This window comes from Larus michahellis, chromosome Z, assembly GCF_964199755.1.
Source record: "Larus michahellis chromosome Z, bLarMic1.1, whole genome shotgun sequence".
Classification (NCBI taxonomy): Eukaryota; Metazoa; Chordata; class Aves; order Charadriiformes; family Laridae; genus Larus; species Larus michahellis.
Window position 1 is genome coordinate 79,287,499 of NC_133930.1, and position 22,019 is coordinate 79,309,517.

General features: G+C 44.4%; 1 protein-coding gene and 1 long non-coding RNA gene across 2 annotated transcripts in view; one reads left to right on the forward strand and one right to left on the reverse strand.

Moving 5' to 3' along the window:
- Positions 1-8,524, forward strand: part of CKMT2 (creatine kinase, mitochondrial 2) — a 26,928-nt gene extending 18,404 nt beyond the window's left edge. The window contains exons 8-11 of the mRNA XM_074570635.1: positions 1,295-1,418; positions 3,857-3,991; positions 4,349-4,474; positions 8,295-8,524. Of these exons, the coding sequence (XP_074426736.1) occupies positions 1,295-1,418; positions 3,857-3,991; positions 4,349-4,474; positions 8,295-8,414 (505 nt within the window). The 3' untranslated portion in view covers positions 8,415-8,524. The remainder of the gene's footprint in view (positions 1-1,294; positions 1,419-3,856; positions 3,992-4,348; positions 4,475-8,294) is intronic.
- On the reverse strand, positions 3,848-21,999 carry LOC141736455 (uncharacterized). The gene is made up of 3 exons (XR_012584964.1): positions 21,503-21,999; positions 13,102-13,224; positions 3,848-6,333 (listed from the first exon to the last, which is right to left on the reverse strand). It is a non-coding gene; the product is annotated as an uncharacterized LOC141736455 (long non-coding RNA).
- Between the last annotated feature and the right edge of the window lie 20 nt (positions 22,000-22,019).

The following is a 22,019-nucleotide window of genomic DNA, read 5'->3' on the forward strand; positions in this document are numbered from 1 at the left end:
AAAAATTAGTAGGATTGGAAAGTATTTCAGTAAGCCACATTTGGAAAACCTTCCTTTCTCTTGCAAGAAATTGTGGCTCAAAAAGAGTGCAAACTCTGGGAATTAATTTGCTTATAATGATTGCGATCTTATCCTTGTTATGGGCTGCAGGACTGCTCCCACCGACCTCACCAGTGGCAATGGCATAGTTTAAATGCACCCAGTGTGGCCTCCCTCTGTGTTTCTTAAAGCAATGGGGAAACTCAGTTAATTAAAGGGGCAGCTGAGTCAGGCCAACATCAGACTATTTGGAAAACCTTCCCCTGAACATTTTTACGTGACTAATGACAAGATAACTGGACCTTGGGTGACCATAATGTCAGGGCACAGGATGTTTACACCTGCTCATCTTGCACTGGCAAACTCCAAGTTCAAAAAAAAAGGAGGTACAGTAAAAGACCAGCTGAAAACCAGGCTCTTGGTGAACTTGAACTTTCAAATTTCATGTGTTTCAAACCTGGTAATATTCCACGGTTTGTACAAATGAGTCTAATCACCTTCTACGTGCTGTAGAAAGGCTGTAGTAAAAAACAAAGTGGAGAAAAAGCCAGAAAAAGTGACCTCAGGTTTGACCCAGCACTTAATAAACCTAGCCACAACTGATCTGTTTGAAGCACGAGTGGATATCTTCAGGCATTTTCATCTTGACTGACAAGCCAGCATTGCTAATGCTCTGTCTGGAAGCAACATGCAGCTGCTGTCCTCAGACACGTAACTTGACTGATGTGGCAATCCAGTGCTACCAAGCGATACAGAGGGCACTGGGATTTGATTTAGGGGAGAATACAATTAAGTAAGGACATATTGCTTGCCCCCCAGCAGCATGCAAACCTTAAGGTTTTTTTCTAGCTGCACAGTTTTCTAAGAACAATGGAAACCGTCTTTGGTGACAGAGGATGCAGAGCTTGGTTTCTCCCTTTGCTGTACCTCCCAGCTGTGCTTATGCCAGAGGACAACATGTTTTTCCTCGCTCAGCACCACAGAAGCATGACGTCACCAGAAAAACTGTTCCCGCTGTGCCTGCGAAACCCACAAAATGCCATTGGCATGGGGGATCCAACTGTGAAAGCAGCTCCAATCCCAAGCTCTGCAAAACAATGCTATTTTGCCACGCTTAGCCTCTCCACAGCCCTGAAAGACTCTGATAAGGTCTACTTATCAGAGCATAAGTAGGATAAGATAACTAAGGATACTGAGAATTATTTTTCAGGGCTTGTCTTTTTAAAAATACTCTTCTTTTTCCCCTCTCAACCAGGCATAACAATGACAAAACATTTCTCATCTGGATTAATGAAGAAGACCATACCAGGGTGATCTCCATGGAGAAGGGTGGAAACATGAAACGGGTGTTTGAAAGATTTTGCCGTGGTTTGAAAGAGGTAGTATCTCAATGAGTTTATTATTCCTGTTTGTTTATTGCTGGGCTGTTGTCAGCACTGCTTACTGTGGTTCACACTGAACTGACATCTCCGGGAGCAACAAAATGTAGTAACACCAGTCCACATGGCAACCCACACTAATGCAGTTAAAGAAGGAAACATGGGCAAATTGCTAGCTGAGTTGTAAGGAAACAATAAACAAAATGTCTTTGCAGTTTTTCCATTCAAATCTTAAGCACAGACTGGCTAGAGAAATATCCCTTTTTTGCCATTTTGTGCCTGCAGGCTGCGGGAATTTATAAATCACGCATTTTATTTGAATTGCTTGTTTTGCTTGAAGAATTTATTTGGCCCAGCCTCCTGGTTATTATCCCTGATGCTGGGAGCAGAGTGGATGCTGCTGGGGTTGTGCACAGGACCCAGGGTATAGGACCCCCTGGCTCGCTGCCACTTTTGGGGAGATACGGGGTTTTGTGATTAAAATACTAGGAACTCATAGCCAGGGCTCCAGGGGTTTTATTCTGGTATAGCTATTTACAAAGATAAAAAAGCCTTCATGAGATGGCATGTGGGTTAAAACGGTTTTGACTAGACAGTCCAGGTATGGCTCAAGTTGATTCTGGACCCAGCGTAGCCCTGTGCCCTGCTCTCACAAAGAAAAAGTTGCTTTGAGAGAGAAAGAGGACTCTACTGTGTCCCACAGGCAATATAGCAAGACTCAGTGGACTGGTTATGTGGCCAAACACTATTCTCCAATACTCTCATCCACATCATTCCTGGATGGATTGCCATAGTACAGGAAAGCCTAGAGGTTAAGCTGAAAAGGGCTTGAAATCGTCTCCAAGACTGTAAGAATACTGAGGCTGAATAAAACAAGTATTTCTCCTCATCGGGGTCCTTGGCACACTCATTTAACCTGAACTATGAAGGAACAGCATTTGTCTCCATCCCACTGCTTTTCTTCCTGAGTATGGAAATGCATATTGGGCCAGCCTCGGACCACTTGTTTCATTCCTCTCACCTTGGCAAAACAGCTTCTCTGGCTTTCTAGAGACACCGCTGAATCAGAAAATCCCCAGCATTCGCAGAGCTCATACAGCTGTGCACCCCTCCCATATCACGTCACAGCCCCACCCCAAAAAAAAGCAAGTCAAAGTAGGGACAGCAGGGAGCTACAACCTGATTGTCAAGTGGTCCCTGAGAAGCAGAAGAAGGTAGGATCATAGCATCCATAGGGAAGTTTGAGTATGTAGTGTGTTTGGAAACACAGAAAAACAAAAGCACCTAATGAATGCTTCTTTGGCGTTACAGTGGTTTACTGGGACCTGTCAGGTACAGCCATGAGACTCAGCAATGCACAGCGTGGTGGCTGAGGTGACATGGCTTGCAGATGCTGTACCCAGCTTTGCCTCTGCTACTGTGAGGCTCTGTTGAGCTCACGTTCAACAGAGTTGGACCTATAGACCTGGCCACGGGAAGAGGTCAGAGAGCTTTGGAAACTGCGACCACAACAGGTGCCTGAGGCAGGAAATCAGGTCTAGTTTCCCAAGAGCAATTCTTGTGTCCTCACACAATATAGAAATGATGTTAGGAGAGTCCTTTATTCTGTATCCTTCTGCAGAATGGAAGTATTAACCTATATACACAGAGATCTTGTGAGCATGAGCTGGTTTATGTACCCGATTTTCCTCTGGAGGAGATGATAACTGAACTGAAATTGTATTTGTATCACAGAAGTAAGTCCAGGAAGTATAGACGAGTGAACAGAGTACCAGCCTATTCAAAGGTCAATAGACCCTTGTGATTTCTCTGGAGATAATTATTTCACTCTCCTTTCTAATCTGGTTAGAGATCTACTAATGAAAACCATTATATACAAGGTATGCTGTCTCCTTATAATGGAAGTGTGGCTATTAATATTAGGCATTTAGAAGTCAAGTGTCCTCCCCTAAGAATCACAGCATCACCTTGAAAGTTACACAAAACTCAGCTTCAGCTCCTTTTGTTCACGTTTGTTGCAACCTCGCTGCAAAAACATCAAGGTTAGAAACGCATGGTGAAAGCCATAATTCGTATGTGCAGATATGGCTTCACGGGCTAAGGCTTTACCAAACCACCATGACAGGGAGCTTCACGATAAAGTGACAGAGAGTCTGCAAGCTAGCAGTCACAAGAAAACGATGAAGAAATCCTTGTAATATGCACTGGGGATCTTGGTACCTGATGAGTGCAAATGTTTGCATCAGATCCAAACCAGACTGTACTTGGATGTAAATTTACACAACTCCACTGGCGTCAGTGAAGTTCATCATCAACACAGATACATGGTGAAAAGAATCTCAGCTATAAGCACACAAGTTAAAATAAGACATTTATATGCTGCCCGTTTCTTTTTGCTTTCTCCTTTTTTCTTTTTTTCTTTTTTTTTTCCATCATAGGTGGAAAGATTAATTAAAGAACGGGGCTGGGAGTTCATGTGGAACGAGCGACTTGGATATGTGCTGACCTGTCCTTCCAATCTGGGAACTGGTTTACGCGCTGGAGTCCATGTTAAGCTGCCCAGACTTAGCAAGGTACATAAGTCATTTAAAAGGCCAGTGGCATAAATCAGCGCTTCTGATTTATAAAGGAACAAATGAAAAATGACAGCTTACAGCGGCTGCATGATAGTATGATGTGTAACAAGGTCCCAGGGATAATGCACGACTAATTGAGCATACTTTTATTCTGCAAATTATTGTATTTGTTATGGAAATTAATCTACTCAGCAGACAGTTAGCAAGACAGGCTGTAATCCAAGGACTGAGAGAACTATCCATCTCTGCTTGTCTTCCTGGAGATGCTATTAAATCATGGATAATAGCATTGTAACAATTCAGCACAATATGCAAGGTAAAAGGCAATAAGCTCAAACCTGTTTCTTCTGATAGGATCCCAGGTTCCCAAAAATCCTGGAGAACCTGCGTCTGCAAAAGCGTGGCACTGGTGGAGTGGACACGGCAGCTGTAGCAGATGTGTACGATATCTCCAACCTAGACCGCATGGGTCGCTCAGAGGTAATATGTTCTTTCTTTTTCCCTTGCTTTTTAGCTCAGATCAGTACTGATATGAGTCAGTTTCCCTCCAGCTGGGTTCACTCCACTGACCTCAGTGGAGCCATGGCAGTTTTTACTACTGATGAATATGGTCCAATGGAAATGCTTACTCAGAGAAAAATTATTAACGTGCATGAAGTGCTTGACAAATATTCCTGTTATAGCAATGAAAAAAACCAACCATGAGCATGTTCCACAAGTGTGACCTGCTTGCACCATGTGCTGATGATCTCCGTTGAGTGCACACAGGTGCTAGAAAGGTTTGACTTTGGTAACAGACATCCAACAGGATGATGTTTCTGAGCATCACAGCACAAACTCTTAGACCCACCTGCCTGCTGGAGTGCCCAGCTGAGATCAGTGTCCATCGGTCTCTGCAGTGCTGGGCATGAGACACATTTGTAAGCTGTACAGTGGGCACTGAGCTAGCTATTATACATTGGGCAGTACCTGCTGTACCTGCTGCAAAATGTTGGGGAAAGGAACAGGGACCAAGTCCTAACCCACCCAGGGGACACTGAAAGCAGGACTGGTTTAAGGAGTTGTGTTCCTTTTAGTGTTCAGAGTTACGCACTTTCTCCACAGCAGGACAAGGCCAGTCCTTTCACTCCAAAATAACTGAGGAGGAAGAGGAGTTAGTGCCATCTTCATGTGTCCTGTGTGGCACTGAGCAGAAGATGCAGGAGAGCTAGGTTTAAATCAGAGCAAAGATTTAATCGTCAGCTCTGAGCGCTCCCTGTTGGGCTGTAGGCTACAATGAGATGGGTTCATCTCAGACATTTGTTTTGAAGCTACTTCAGTTTGAATGAGTATCTGTTGTGCCAGAGAGTGGAAATGACCCTACAGTCTGGTGGTGCTGCTGCTCTCCTGGGAGACTCCCTCCAGTCCCAGACCTCATTCCAGTTTCATATTTAAGTATTTTCTAAAGTAGAACAGCTCCTAAGAGCAAATCTACTGGAGGATGGGGGAGAAACAGCCATGCCAAAGAGATGCTGCCTCCTCCCACGAGCTCTGCCTGAGCCAAACCCTTACTCCAGGTCACAGGCTGCAAGTCCTGTGGCACTGCTACAGCTTCCCTTTCCTCACCAATACCAGGGCTGTGTTCACCCTTGGCCACATCAAGAACTGAGACAAAAATTTACCTTGCAAGACCCTGTAAGTCTGGCAATTTGAGCACAGTGCTAGTAAACAGAGGTCCAAACCTTCTGTCAAACACGTCTTTCATTTCCCATGTGCATGCCGTAACCTCTCAGGTATGGTCAGCCGGGCAGGCCCTGGTGGGACTGATGTCTCCTGAGAACCCTTTTTCTCCATTAGCAACGCAATACATGATTTGGGCTCAGATGCCAACCTGCTTGAACATGCCAGGATTTGAAGGGCTGCCTGCTTGCCCAGCAGCAAAATTTTAATTACCTTGGGGGCTTTGCTGCAAGTTAAAAGTCAATTGCAAAGAAAAGTATGCTGTCAAGGTGTGTTTATCCAGAACAGCGCAGCACTGAGACGTTTAGGTGTGGATGTAGTTCAGTCCTGCGGTGTTGCAGCCCAACACATGTGTTCAGCCTGAATCTTGATGGCTTTTCATAACATGAATATAAACCTGGGATAATGCACCTGGGTTACAACTAGATTCAAACTGGTCCACAGCCAGCCAGCTGGCTTCCATTCCTCACTCACCTTGGGTTTTCTGCCACTGGGACAGAGCCAAGTCAGGTCTTTCAAGACATGTACTTGAATGTCTTCTCAGCCAAGGGCCATTTCGACAGGGGTTTGGAAATTCTAGATTTTGGAGTTTGATGCAGTTTGATGTAGTTCCTTTGGATCTAGACCAAAATAAATAAGAGTGAAAAACTACTAAGCTGTATCATTTGCAAAAACAGTATGTGACAAAGATATTTATTAATACATGAAACATCATGATGTGTGTTTTACACTAAAATAACACTAATAATACAGAATAATTACACAGCATGATTAATTAATATGAGTTCTACTGACAGATGGCCTAAACCTACAAATTTTTGCTTATATGAAGACTTCCACTGAAGTCAGTGATGCCTCATACAGCAAGGATTCAAAGGATTAAGCCAACAGATAAGATACAATCCCTGCCTTGAAGATTCTGAAGTCTAAATAAGACAAGACTAACTCAAGGGGATAGAAATGTTTTATTATAAGACATATTTTTCCATTATGTGGTAAATGTGTTTGCAGAACTGAATTATGTTCCCCAAGGTGCAAGATAAAAATGTTTGTATTTTTGCTTTGTTGCAGTTTCTGGTCAATGCTAACTTAATATGAAATTCCTTTTCTTCTGGAGGCTGCAAATTCAGACCTCTGATTCCCCAACGCAGCTGGTCTGTAAAAGACAATAAAATAAACTGCTAAGCCACTGAAATGCTTTATAGTAAAAAGAAATCCCTTGAAAATCAGCAACTGTCACAATAAAGAGACAATGGGATTTAGTCTTCACATTCCGTTTTAACAAGTCAGTCATTAAAGGTTGCTAATGAACCCTTTCATGAAGATTAAGAAAAATCAGTGCTATAGCTTGCTGGCTAACAATACCACAGGGCCTGTGGTCCTCACATGTCACTGCCTGTGAAGAAAGTCTGCTGGGGACAGGGCACCTTGTATTTTTCAGCAATTTTGAATAAGGTTACAAAGACACCACTACCCCCTGCCATACAGAATTGCAAATTTTGGTGCTGCTCTGGGCCTGGAGCTAATCCCACTCCTGCCAGTGTAAATCAAGAGCTGAAAACAAAGGAGTGATGGATGATGTAGAGCCAGCACGAGTTTAGGATGAGTGCCTCTGCTTCAGAGATGTGAGTCCTGGGCTTGGCAAAACCACATCAGCAAAGCCAGCATGCTTGGCAGAATGAGTAGAACAGCTCTCCCCACAGCTAACAAATCATCGCAGCAGTGTTCATGGTCATCCACAGGGGAACATATGGTCCTGAGCCGTGCCCGTGAAGAAGTACAAGACTCTGGTTTGACAAGCTTTCTCAGGCAGTCTAAAAGGCTATGGCCAAACAGGTAGTCTGGCCATCTTCCCAGCCCCAGCCATGTGAAGGACTACTATCAGCAGCACTCAGGGACAGGGCCAGTGTGAATGAAGGCAATGAGCCTCTGTCTTCCTCTCCTTGCACCACCGTCCCATTTAGTTTCTGTCTGAGACTGTACTCACATAAATGCTCCTGCACGCACAGGGATGATATGGGCATGGGAGCTGGGAAGACACAGCAACAGCAGTAGCTGCTTCGGCGTGAACTGCACAGTGATGCTAAGCACTCACAGCACTGCTGTTTTGGTTTCTTCATCCTCATACATGAGGGTGGGGAACACAACAGACAGGTACCACTTGTCGTGCCAAGCCTTACTTTTCAGCAAGCATCTGGGGAAGATCCTGCACACTCGTGGTGGTCACATTTGAAATAGGTCTCTCAACATTTTCTAGAAGGACTTTTGCTTGCTTGCTTTGTTCCTACAGGAATATGAGTAGGAGCACAATTTGGTGGAAATAACTTTAGGAACCTATTTGAAAATTTCTGTTGCTGGTGGCCCAAACTCAGGGCAAACAGGAGAAGGGAATTACTATGGGTTTCCACTGGACCAGCATGACCCATATTCCCTGTGCCAGACAGTGTGTGATCTCTATACCACGACGCTCCTTACTTATTCCTTTACCTGCTGTCATTGCAGTACAAGCCAATTTTCCCTTCCTCTATTAACAGCATTAGCTAAAGATTCTATTACTACTATTTTTCTCTTCTTGTTGTAGGTGGAGCTAGTCCAGATTGTCATTGATGGTGTCAATTATCTAGTTGACTGCGAGAAGAAACTGGAAAGAGGTCAAGACATCAAAGTGCCACCACCCTTGCCTCAGTTTGGCAGGAAGTGATCTTGCTGCTGATGGTGGCAACTGATGGTAAATATGGCTGCCATTCTGACAGAAAGGCACCTCTGTATATCTATGTATAAATATCTTGTGTAATAAAACACTACCTGATACCTGATGCCTCCTTAGATGCCTGGCTGCACTGGCAGAAACTAGTCTTTTTGCAGATTTACTAGGATGCACCCAATACAACCACCTTGGGTAGGCTCTTTTGTGGGGACTGCTTTCCTTTCTTTCTTGGTTGGTGACACGAAAAGTACTACCTCAGTAATGCAAAAAGCACAAATCTTTAATTCTATCCTGCATTTGCACTTATGGCCATCCTCATGAAGTCTCCTACCAGCACCCTATTTTCATTCACAGACACACTTCTCTCCAGTGATTGTCTCGGCAGCTGAAAGCTGCCAGCCTGAGAGGCAGGTGCCGTGAAGTGCTCATTGCTTTTTCAGCAACCATTGGACACCATGGTGAGTTCAGCAGTTAACTGGAGTAGGCTGCTGCATATGCATTCAGTCTCTGAAGTCCACCACTTGACCTGTCATCAGGAACTCAATGGTGTCTCTGCATTGGAGCCGTCTCTTCTCTGTTCAGGACTGATCTGCACACAAAATGCTTTACCATGTCATCCCAAAAACTCAGAGCTTTTTACTCCTGGAGAACTCACCAGGTCACTTCTTAGCTGTTTCCCTCAGGCATCATTTCTGGCCTGTGGCCTTGGGCTGCAGCAAGCTGGCCCAAAAATCAGCAGGCAAATCAGTTTGCTGATAGTCTGTATCCAACATAAACCTGCCAAGCATGGCCTGTCCCAGTCTTTCCCCACAGCTTTCAGGTTCCAGGTAACCGTCACTCATCAAAGTACATCCTTAGGATGTACTGCCGCCCTGAGTAAGATCCCTGTGCTCACTGCTATTTCATGTGGTGAGCAGCTTGGTGGAAAGAAAAGATAGCAGATGCTAACAGTCCCATTGATTGCTTCGTTTTTGCATATTGAAATATATTCAGTGTTTCACAGTAACCACATTCAAAATACTAGTTCTCAGGAAAAAAAGTCAAAACATGGTCTGATGAATGCGCTGTCTGTGCTCCTGCTGAGTGGGGAGTAGTATCAGCAGAAAATGTTTCAGGTCTGTGCAGAGAGCAAAACGACACTGCTGAGGTACCCACTGCTCCTGTAGGTATGGGTACGTCTAGGACATGCGGTCCAGTCGTGTCCAAAGTGGCGCTTTGGAGCACATTGCAGCACCTTGAGCAATGCTAGTTTAGTTTATAAAACTCACGCAGTGTAAGCTCTGAGAAAACACTGCGAATACATGTGTTAGTCCTAGTTTAATTCTCATGTCGTAGGGACTTCTCTAACAATGCACTCTTCATCAGAGACCTCTCAGCTGACATCTGTACTACTCCAGCCTGGTGCAAAGCCCCTTGTGAAGTTTTTTCAGTGGGTCATATCTGAAGAGCTGTGACTGGATAGCTAGGCCACAACCAGTTACAGACTTTAAAAATCACAATTGGAAACTAATTGAGAGCTAGATGGTGAATTAGCAGCTCTTGGAAATCAGCAGCATGGTGTGCTCATTTCTCGCTCAGAAGGAGAGCTGTCGCGTATAAAGTAGGTTGGAGCTTCCAAATGATTGCTGCTTCTTCCTCATCTATGCTGGCTACATTCCCTAACATTTTGCTACTGGCTTTCTAAATGGTGGTTAATAATAGTAATTCTGGGGGTGGAAAAGAGACTTCTGCTGATTTCACATAGAAGGCAAACAAGTAAAACTGGAAAGTCTTAACTGTTAGATCTCCAAAACACCCAGATCAACACAAAATTCAACTGTGGGCCAAATGTGCTTGGCTTATAATCTCTACTTGCTTTTCTCCTGCTGACTTGCAAACTGCTGATAGGCAGTGGTAGGAAGTCCAGCTGGCAGCCATTTACTAATAGCATTCCTGAGGGGTTGATATTGGAGCTGATGATTCTGTTTTAATACCTTTCATAATGACCTGGATGACAGGGTGCATTACACGGTCAGCCAGGCCACTGCTGGTGCTAAATGAAAGAGAGCAGCTGGTACCCCGGAGAGCAGGGCTGCTCTTCAGAGTGCATTTGACTGTAGAAATGGGCTGACAGAAATCTCATGAAGTTCAACAGAGGCAGACGCAAAGTCCTGCACCTGGGATGGAGGAAGCAACTCCATGCAACAACGCAAGCTGGGAACTTGGGGTCCTGGCGGACAGCAAGCTGAACATGGGTCAGCAGTATGCCCATACTGGGCTGTGTTACATGTGAGTGTAGCCAACAGCTTGAGGGACATGATTATTACCCCTCCACTGAGTACTTGTGCAACTTCATCTGGAGTACCATGTCCAGTTTTGGACTTCCCCAGTACAGGAAAGACAGCGACAAACTGCAGCAAGTCCTGGACAGGGCCACCAAGACAGTCAGGGGGGCTGGAGCATGATATACGATGCAAAGCTGAGGGTTTATTCAGTCTGGAGAAAAGAAGGCTAAGAGGAGATCTTACTGATGTCTGTAACTGTTGTCTACATCAGAGGATATAGAGAAGACAAGCTCAAGGCTCTTCTTGGAGGTGCACAGTGATAGAACAAGAGGCAACAGACACAAGCTGGGACACTGGAAATTCCAGTTAGATATTAGGAAGACCATTTTGCACTAAGAGGGTGGTCAAACATTGGAAATAGTCAAAACTCAAGGAAAAAGGTCATAAGCAATATGATCTAAATTGTCTCTGCTTTGGGGTTGGGGTGGGATGATCACCTCTAGATCTCCGGTCTATGTAATTCTGCGATCCCGTGATTGAAGCAATTATTGCAAAAGGCCTGCAGATGAGTAAGTAAGCCAGAAAAATGCCCTGGCCATCCTGTGCTCTGACCAGGCATGGAATTAAGTCTCCACAAAACAGGAATACCCTAATACGATTTACTCTCTGCTACAATTAAACTGTGGTTTTCTCTGTATTGTTGGCTTCCAAGTGTGTCCTTCACAATCAAAATACTCTTCCTCATATGGATTATTTTGTAAAGGCTTGTGATTTGACACCTACATTTTTCACTTCTGTGATCTTTCTCACTCTCTGTGGCCTTTATACTGTCAGCAGGAGTAACTCAGCTGATTAATATTTTCATTCTTCACATCACTATTTAATATTTTAAATGAAATTTGGACAGTCATATATCCATTAACATTATACTGGACATCTTTACTCAGTCCTACTCAGTCCAACCTATCATTATGGTCTTCAGACCAGTTTGCTGTCTGCTTGGACCATGTTTATCTCCAAGCTGAGTACGTCCTGGGGCTGGAGGGTGTGGGGAGGTAGGGGGGACTCTTCCAGTAAGCCTTCAATGGCAGCTTGAGGGCAGCGACACTGCAGATGCACTGTTTCCAGGGGATATGCTCTGGTGAATGGCTGCAGCAGGAAACAGACAACCTGAAAGGTTATCAAGCACAAAAAGGGAATTCTACAGATTATGATTCAATAAGAAGATATTAACAGTTAAAAAGCTGAGTTGCTGCACTAACCCTAGACATACGATGTTACTTCTTGCCTTCTCATATTTGGTGGTCTTGCCTTCTCATGGTGGCCCCATGCCACCAATTCTATGTTGCTGAGATCCTCTTCTGCCAATAAAACTCTTTCCTGATATATTCAGACCCTGATTCTCTATAAATCTTTGGAATTTATTTGATTAAGTACTCCAAGAGCTACATGCCTTGCCGCAAGTACTTTTATAATCTTCTTAATGAACGCATCAGCGACTAGGGATCAGCAGAAGTAAACTCTCAGGTCATGCTCCATCAAAGCCCACCGGTGGTCCATTAGGCAGTTCACGCAGGGTGAGAACTGGAGTGGAATTTGCCATTAGACGGCAAGGGAAAAGTGGGCACTGTACTCTCAGCTCTACCAGGAAATGTACAATGACTTTGCAAGAGGTGCCTCTGTACAACGAGCACATTCTTCTGTGTTGAAACTGTCATACAAATATTGGTCTAACAATAAATACCCTGTCTAAATGGATGGAGTGATAAGAATATACTGTGTTGATTTGCATTTACACCACAAGGGAACCAAAGGCACTCAGAAAGCTACAGATCCTTTCACCTGTTCACTACCAAAACGTTAGCTTTAATGACAGACCTTTTTCAAGGCACATACAGGGTAAAGGAAGAGAAAAAACAGTGGAGGAGAAGAACATAGGCTGAAAGCATAGAAGAAAGGTTCGGTAATTTTCAGACAGTCAGGAGGATAATTACATATATTGGGAGATTCAAGCATGGACACATAAGCCAAATTATTTGTGCCAAGCCTGAACTGGGTTTGGAGCTGTGTTGAAGTTAACGCACACAAGCGACTGATCCTGAGAAAAGCCAGCTCTTGCAACAAGTCCATGGCTTGGCTAAAGAGCACTGTCAATAAATTGGAAAATCAAGGCTGACTCAAACATAAAAGTCAAGCCAGGAGCAGGGTCAGAGTCTGGACCCAGGTGAGGGAGGCAGGAAACCCAAGCCCAGGGCACGGAGTAGCACATGTGGGGCTGCCTCAGGAGGAAGCAAGGGATGCTTCAGGACAGCAGATCCAAAGAAAGAGAAACACACATATATACCTTCACAAAGGGGGCTAAAACTTTCCTGTACTTGGTAACTGGGCTCCTATGACATATGCAAAAGACAAATTACCATATATTAGCAGGCAGGTCTCATGTGACTCAGTAAGCTACTGAACAAACATGCACAGTCTGGAGCTCTTCAGTTTTCTGGTAAGTTGTAAGGTCTATCCATCACCAGAGGGCTGAATATGAGCTGTTAATACAGAAAAACAGCAAGACAGTGGAGGATTTACTGTAACATTTTCTTCCCAAGAAATATAACACAACATGAGTAGCAGAGTGGCTGAAGACTGACCTACTGCGGTATCTTTGAATTTTGGCTTTATTCCATGCACTGGTGTTCATGTGTCTCATGGAAAGAGCACACAAAATTCATGCCTTGTTAGGAGGGCTTCCTGTAATGTAGGTGGAACTACATGCACTGAAGCCTCATTTAAAAGCTTAAGACCCAAGCCTGTAGCTATGACAGCTATAATTGATTTCACTTGTGACACCTTACACCTAGATCATTCACTGTCCTAACAAAAACTGACTTGACAGATTTCAAAGGTTCATGAAACTGTCACTCTTACAAGACTAATGCACACCTGAACACACATGACGTAATTTTTCTCTGGAAATATCAAAAAAGGCAGGAGATAACATGGGGAATGAATTATAGCTAATATTTATACGCAGAATTACTTTACTAATAAGATTTGTCAGAATGTAATTTAAGACCTGCCGAAATAATTAATGTTCATCTTTCTACTGTAATGCCTTTTAGAGCTTAGTTTCAGCTTAAGGCTTAATTAAAAGATTAAAGACTTTAAACAGCCATTTCTTTTGCCTGGAAAGACGCCTGAAGACATGGCATACACAGAAGTGCACTACATATAGTACAGAAGTCCTACCAAGTCAAGTCATCCAATAGGGCACAAATATACAGTCATCTCCTACTCTCTAAGTTGAAGAGATACGGATTTGATGGGTAGACTGTTCGGTGGATAAGGAACTGGCTGGATGGTCGCATCCAGAGCGTAGTGGTCAATGGCTCAATGTCCAGATGGAGAGGTGTCTCTCAGGGATCCGTACTGGGACCAGTGTTATTTAATATCTTCACCAATGACATAGGCAGTGAGATCAAGTGCACCCTCAGCAAGTTTGCAGATGACACCAAGCTGAGTGGTGTGGTCAATGTGCCAGAAGGATGGGATGTCATCCAGCTGGATCTGGATGAGCGGGAGAGGTGGGCCCATGCAAACCTCATGAAGTTCAACAAGGCCAAGTGTAAGGTCCTGCACTTGGGTCAGGACAACCCTCGTTATCAATACAGGCTGGGGGATGACGTGATAGAGAGCAGCCCTGCGGAAAAGGACTTGGGGGTACTCGTGGATGAAAAGCTGGACATGAGCCAACAATGTGCACTGGCAGCCCAGAAGGCCAATCACATCGTGGGCTGCATCAAAAGAACTATGGCCAGCAGATCCAGAGAGGTGTCCCTCCCCCTCTACTCTGCTCTCATGAGACTCCACCTGGAGTACTGTGTCCAGCTCTGGAACCCTCAGCAAAAGAAGGACATGGACCTGTTGGAGCGGGTCCAGAGGAGGGCCATGAAGATGATCCAAGGGCTTGAGCAGCACCTCTGCTATAAGGACAGGCTGAGAGAGCTGGGATTGTTCAGCCTGGAGAAGGCTCTGAGGAGACCTTATAGAGGCCGTCCAGTACCTGAAGGGGGCCTACAAGAAAGCTGGGGAGGGGCTGTTTGCAAGGGCATGTAGCGACAGGATGAGGGGCAATAAGCAGGGTAGGTTTAGATTAGACATTAGGAAGAAGTTCTTTACAATGAGGGTGGTGAGACACTGGCACAGGTTGCCCAGAGAGGTGGTGGAGGCCCCAACGCCGGAGACATTCAAGGGCAGGCTTGATGAGGCTCTGAGCAACCTGATCTAGTTGAAGATGTCCATGCTCACTGCAGGGGAGTTGGACTAGATGGCCTTTAAAGGTCCTTTCCAACCCAACACATTCTATGATTCTATGATCTACTGTACAGCATATTATTTCTGATTGACACCACATTTTTAATTCACTCAGTATAAATTAGAAGGAGGCTGGGCTCATAACGAGGAAATACCAGCTATACTACAATACTAAGTTTATCAGTAAACAAGAGTAATGAACATATTTTGTTAATCTACTAATTTTTCTGGGAATTCAGATGGATCCAAGAGTTTCCTAGAAAAAGGGAAAAAAACCTTGATTATTGATGTCAGTTAATAGAAGTTCAGTTTCTGCATGTGTATTCTTGTTTGAACTTAAAATGTCTTCCATAAGTTTTCTGTCTATGCCTTTACCAAAGTACTTCTCTTAGCTCTTGTTCCAGTTTTCACAGAATCACAAAATCACAGAATGGTAGGGTTGGAAGGGACCTCTGGAGATCACCTAGTCCAACCCCCTGCCAGAGCAGGGTCACCCAGAGCAGGTTGCACAGGAACGCGTCCAGGCGGGTTTGGAATGTCTCCAGAGACGGAGACTCCACCACCTCTCTGGGCAGCCTGTGCCAGCGCTCTGCCACCCTCAAAGGAGAGACGTTCCTTCTGATGTTTAGGTGGAAATTCCTATGCTCAATTTTGTGCCCATTACCTTTTGTCCTGTCCCTGGGTACCATTGAAAAGAGCCTGGTCCCATCCTCCTGACACCTATCCTTTAAGTATTTATAAGTGCTGATAAGATCCCCCCTCAGTCATCTTTTTTCCAGACTGAAGAGACCCAAATCCGTCAGCCTTTCTTCATAAGAGAGATGTTCCAGTCCCCTAATCATCTTGGTAGCCTTTGCTGCACCCTCTCCAGCAGTTCCCTGTCCTTCTTGAACTGGGGAGCCCAGAACTGGACACAGTACTCCAGATGCGGTCTCACCAAGGCAGAGTAGAGGGGGAGGAGCAGAGTAGAGGGGGATTTTGTAGCTCTGCTTTCTGAAGCAGAATTTCCTCTCAGTTATATTGATAGTCATTTGGCAACAGGGGCATGTGCAGAATTACCATGAAAACGTATGCACCTCATGAACACCAGTGATGACCACATTAAAGATAATTAATATCTGTATTTTTAAAGTCTAAAAAGGCCCAGATTCTGATGAGACTACCTAGATAGATAAATCTGTATCAACAAGTATGCAGATACTTATATCCATATTTGGAGGTGGACTTCCCTCCTCCAAGTCAGAACACCTTCTCAAGCCCAAACCATTCAAGAAACCAAAGATAAATTACTAATACCAAAAGTCAGTAGCAAATCTTGAATATCTGACACTGGAATAGGTTGCCCAAGGAAACTGTGGATGGAAGTGTCCAGGCCAGGTTGGATAAGACTTTGAGCAACCTGGTATAGTGGGAGGTGTCCCTTCCCATGGCAGGGGGTTGGAACTAGATAATCTTTAAGGTCCCTTCCAACCCAAACCATTCTATGATTCTATGACCTGCCTAGGTGCCCAGCTCCAACAGAAGCTAAATAGGAGATACCTAAACAAGAGCTAGTTATCCAAATGCCTTTGGGCTTTAAAGCTATTGATCATTTCGCAGGCACTTGTCAAATAACTGTGGAGACTACTGGCAACTGGACTTTCTTCTGTAGAAATAAGGGATTTGTATTTTTCTTGATGGAATACAAGAAATTAATAAGACTGAAAACATTAGAAGAAGCATGGAGCACCCTCCCTTCCTGCTTAGCATGCCTAAGGAATCTGTATCTCTATGTTGGCTTCTGCTTGCAGTTTGAGACTGCTTTTTTTCCTTTAGTCTGTGAAAAACAGCAGCTTTATTCAAAATAAAGCCAATACTGTAAATGGAAGAGGCCACTGCCAATGTATGCCAGTGAACTGCAGAGGATAATCTATACTTTATCTTTAACCCTAGAAATTAAAACTTACTCTGTGATATTAAGATACTAGCTAAAGTGTAGTGCTGCTGTTTAAAGTCTATATAGTTCCTCCCTGTGTGTTTCTGAAAAAGCAAAAATTACATCCTCCTACAAGAAAATAATGTTTCCTTAACAGGCAGCCATCAAAACTAACAACAGGGAAAACTCCTGCGCTATCATGACAGTGCATGTCTAATAATCCTCCTTCACTTGAGCCATGCTTTCCAGATTTTCATTTTGATATAGAACTAACAAAGAGCAGTGTTTTTTTGCCATATAAAGTAACTAAACAAAATACGTGACCACAGGTTAACCTTTAAATATTCCAGTTCATCTCCAGGTAGTTAAGCACTTGCCTAAATCTTTAAATCTGTGAGTTGATCCAGCAACATATGTGAGTTGATTGAGCAACACATTTAAGCACTTATTAAATATCCTGAAACAATCAGAGCCACACACATCATAGTCTGATGTAAATAATATAGCACAATGGTCAGCTTGCAGGCTTACTGAAGGTGATGCAGTCTTGGTTGTAGCAATTAAAATCCATAAATATTTAAGATTAAAAACAGTATATGTCATCATTTAACACACTCAAGAAAGCAAAAAAAAAAAATAATAAAGTATCAGTAATCTGTTCATTTTATGGTGAATAAACCAATTCAAACCCCTCTCCAGGGGCTCTCAGAATACTGCAGATATAAAAGAATTTAAGCAGAAACAAGCCTTACTTTTTCTTTTCTCTCCCCAGCCTTAAATAAAAATTGTAACAACAGGAAAATGTCACCCTGACACTGTGGCAAGTAGTATTAACTATCCAACAAACAGAAGAAAAAAAGAGCGAACAAAGATACCATCAGTCATATGTACATACAACTAAAGCCTCTGGCATATCTTCAGCAGACAAAACTTCCCTTTTTAGGCATTTGAGGATTATGAACATTATCAGCCAAAACAAAACCAAAGTCACTTGTCAAGCTTTGCAAAGAACTTGATGCTGTGACACATTCAGCTTCATGGTTGTGCTTCTGTCAAACACCAGACTAGAGGGGATGTCTTTATACTCCTTTTCCAATTTACCGCAGTCTTTCTCTGGGCCCCAAAAATGCACTTGCATCATTTCTGTTTTGTAAAAGAGCTGCAGCACAGCTGTGAATCCCGGGGTTTGCAGGCAGACTTTTTTCACTTGCTGTTCCTTCATGATTTCTTACAACTACATCCTTCTTGCCCTTTTGCATTTTTCACTCCCCTGAACCTATGCTGCAGGACCTGTCTGGCACTTAACCACTCTCGTTTTTTGTGTTGGCTCTTGCAAATTGCCATCCTCCCAAGATATGCTTCTTTCAGATGTACTGTCGCGATCTAAGAGGACAATTCCCACAGACATGGGCTGAAGAACACAGAGTCAGGCCTTGAATTATGCTATTTGATACAATAGTGAATGAACAAAAAAAAAAAAAAGTGTCTTTGAAGGAGAGAGGAAGATTTGCACATGCTTCTCTTTTCCTGGTTACAAACATCAAATGATTCAAACCATGATATTCCAGGAGATTTTATCCTGAGTTACTAAAGATGCTACAGGATCCACCAGTCCAGATTTTCAATTCTCCAAAGCGTTTTGTGTCTGTGATGGAACTATGAGAAAGACTCCCAAGACAGCCATTAGACTGTGCTGCTGGGCAAGCAATTTGGTGTCTCTTAGTAAAATATGAAAGAAAGGCAACGCAATTTTACAGTGATTTGCATGACTGCTGTTTTGCTCATTTTTCACCTGCTGCTAGTGTACAGCAGAGCTCCCCGACAACTAATGTCAAATTGGAACAAAACTTGCACAAACCAGTGCAAGTTTAAACAGGTGTGGTCACTATCAAATAAGTTATATTTGTGAGGGAAATACTGTCCTATTGATTTAGTAGAAAGGTATTAAACAGCCTTTTGCACTGCCTGCAAACCCCATCAAGGATCCTAAGGGCCACCCATCCTGCCTACACGCACACACACAAACTATCAGACTGTGAAAAAGAAAGACAACACATTAATACTTCAGCATAACACGGAGCAAACCAAGTTCTTTCTCACTGGTCTTTCTTACACTGTTCCTCAGCTGTTCTCTACACCCATTTCCACGTCCAGTGGGGTGACTGACAACCCGTCTGCTGTGAGCTCAGTAAGGATGACAGAGGAGGCTGCAGCCAAACAAAAACCTGCACTGAGGCGAAACCAGTGAGCAGGCTGCATGCACCAGGAGGCACGCCGCTGTCCCTACTTAGTGAAAATAAGCTGACAGACAGATCGACATACATAGATAGGTGTAACTAAATGTATGTCTGCGTGTATTCTCCTTTCATTTGACAAGTAAATCAGTCCTCATCTACTGTAATACATACAATTAATCTGGCCATGTACAATACACACAGATTAGCAGGGATTTTACCCCAGCTCTCTAAAACAAACCCTAACAACCATTTAAAAACTTTCCAACATATCAATATGTAGCTATTCAAAAAACATGGCCTAATAAAGACATAGTGTACATATGCCAGAAATGTGTGTGATGTGTGATGCCCATGGGATCCTTGATTGGCTTTATCTTCCCTACCCTTGGGCCAGTGTTTCCTGTTTCTAGTAGCCCTTTCTGGCTATCAGCCTTGGCCATGATTTCTCATCTACGGGCTCACTGGCAGCACGTTGTAGGAATAACTAGGATCTCATGCTGTGGTTGAGCTGTAACTACATCAGCATATTTATTATTTTTAAAACGAAATCCTGATTCTTTCTATTTCCTATCTTATTAACAGTGGCTCTTAAACGGCATTCATCAATTATTTTTACCAGCAGTAAATGCACTCTAATTATTCTTAAATCTATGCTTGTTCTTACTGGCAGTGGTGCAGTTTAAGAGTAAGATCAACGCACGCTTTGTGCACACCTCCCTCTAGTGGACGCAAAGCCCCGGAAAAATCAGCAAAATACAGCAAGGCAATTTCTCTAGTGCAACACAAACATTAAGGATAACGAATATAGAAGGAATGGTGCCCAGCCATCCTTATAACATCAGCTCAAGATTACCAGGAAAGGTAATGTATATGTAGTGAAATGCTAAAAATACAAGAAACAGAAGAGTGAGTTGAGAAAAAAATCTTACTGCATTTATAAACATTTATTTCATTGCTAAGCAAGGGCCTGTAACAATATAGTCCTGGAGATTTACTTTGTGAACCTTAAGGGAGTGTTTTTGAGAGGGTGAAATGTGTCATAAATTGTTTCCAAAAACTGTCCTTCTTAAGAAAGCCTGCTGTAAATTTTACAGCTGAAGGTCTGAATCAGCTTTACTACTGCATGACAAAGGTAGGCACTTTCTTGGTGAAAGATAAACCCCATCTAAACAAGGCTGACTTTAGTGAACAATGTGAGCATTTAAACTGGTGTAACTGCACCAGCACAGGTCCCCATCTGCAAAGAAAGGATGGCATAAAACCATAAATTATGCCAGTGTCAAAACTGCAATAGTGCAGCAGCATCCAGGGCAGAGTCGGCACAGGCCACGGCCCCCACGTTAGGACTGTCCCACACATGCTTAGCATCAATGGCAGTCCTCCAGCCTCTGCAGCCTCCCCTCTCTCGGTAGCTCTGTGGCATGTCGGCAACATCACCCTCTGCTGCGACTGGGGCACAGCAATGCGCTCCCCTACACACACTGATATGTGGATTCAGCTGGCAGTAGCGCACTGCCCATTCACCCACTCCACTCTGAGGAGCAGACAGGCTGTTGGCAGCAGGGCTGCGCAAGGAGAAAGGTACTTGAACACAAGCAGCAGCTCCTGCCACCACTCACCACCCTCCCTGCTCCTCTGGCTGCTCCCCAGGAAGCACAGGTGCCTGCAAAGGGCTACATCCCACAATCCTTTTACGCCAGACATGGAGAAGTTAAACTTCTCTGGAAGAAGGTTAGTTTTTTCAAGTGCCTTGAAAATGCAGATGCATACTCACTCTAGTGGAACATCAATGAGACCATACAGACAACAACCATACTCTGTTAATTAACAGGTAAAAACACCATGGGAACACTGCATTTCACTGCTATCAATACAGGCTGGGGGATGAAGGGAAGGAGACATTGAGAGCAGCCCTGCAAGAAGGACTTGGGGTTATTGGTGGATGAAAAGCTGGACATGAGCCGACAATGTGTGCTCACAAACCAGAAACCAACCATATCCTGGGCTGCATCAAAACAATTGTGGCCAGCAGGGCAAGGGAGGTGATTCTGTCCCTCTACTCTGCCCTGGTGAGACCCCCCTGCAGTGCAGCATCCAGCCCTGGGGGCACACACGTAAGGACACGGACCTGTTGGAGCACGTCCAGAGGAGACCACAAAGACGCTCAGAGGGCTGGAGCACCTCTCCTGCAAGGACAGGCTGAGAGAGCTGGGATTGTTCAGCCTGGAGAAGGCTCCAGGGAGACCTTATAGGCACTTCCAGTACCTAAAGGGGACCTACAGTAAAGATGGGGAGGGACATCAGGGAGCGTAGTGATGGGACAAGGGCTAATGGTTTTAAACTGAAAGAGGGCAGACTTACATCAGGTATTGGAGAGAAATTCTTTCTTCTGAGGGTGGTGAGCCACTGGAACAGGTTGCCCAGAGAAGCTGTGGGTGCCCCCTCCCTGGAGCTGTTCCAACGCCAGGTTGGATGGGGCTTTGAGCAACCTGGTCTAGTGGGAAGCGTCCCTGCCCAGAGCAGGGGCTGGAACTAGAGGATCTTTAAACCATTCTGTGATTCTATGATACGTTTTGTTCTGTCCTCATCACCAAACCATTCTATGATTTCAGGCCGCAGTTAAGGTGGCGAGCACTGGGTCTCCACAGCCACGCTGCCGCCTCTGGGCGAGGTAGGGACCCGCTGCCGGGACAGCGCTGCCGCTGGACTGACCCCCTCGGGAACCGCCTGCGGCGGCCCCGACGCGTTCGCGGTCGGACCGGCACCTCCCGAGCGGGGCTGCGGGGCTCCACCGCCCTGCCCTGCCCTGCCCTCACCTCGGCCCTCCTGGCCCTGCCTCAAGATGGCGGCGGGGCGCCGAGCCAGAGCGGCTTCGGGG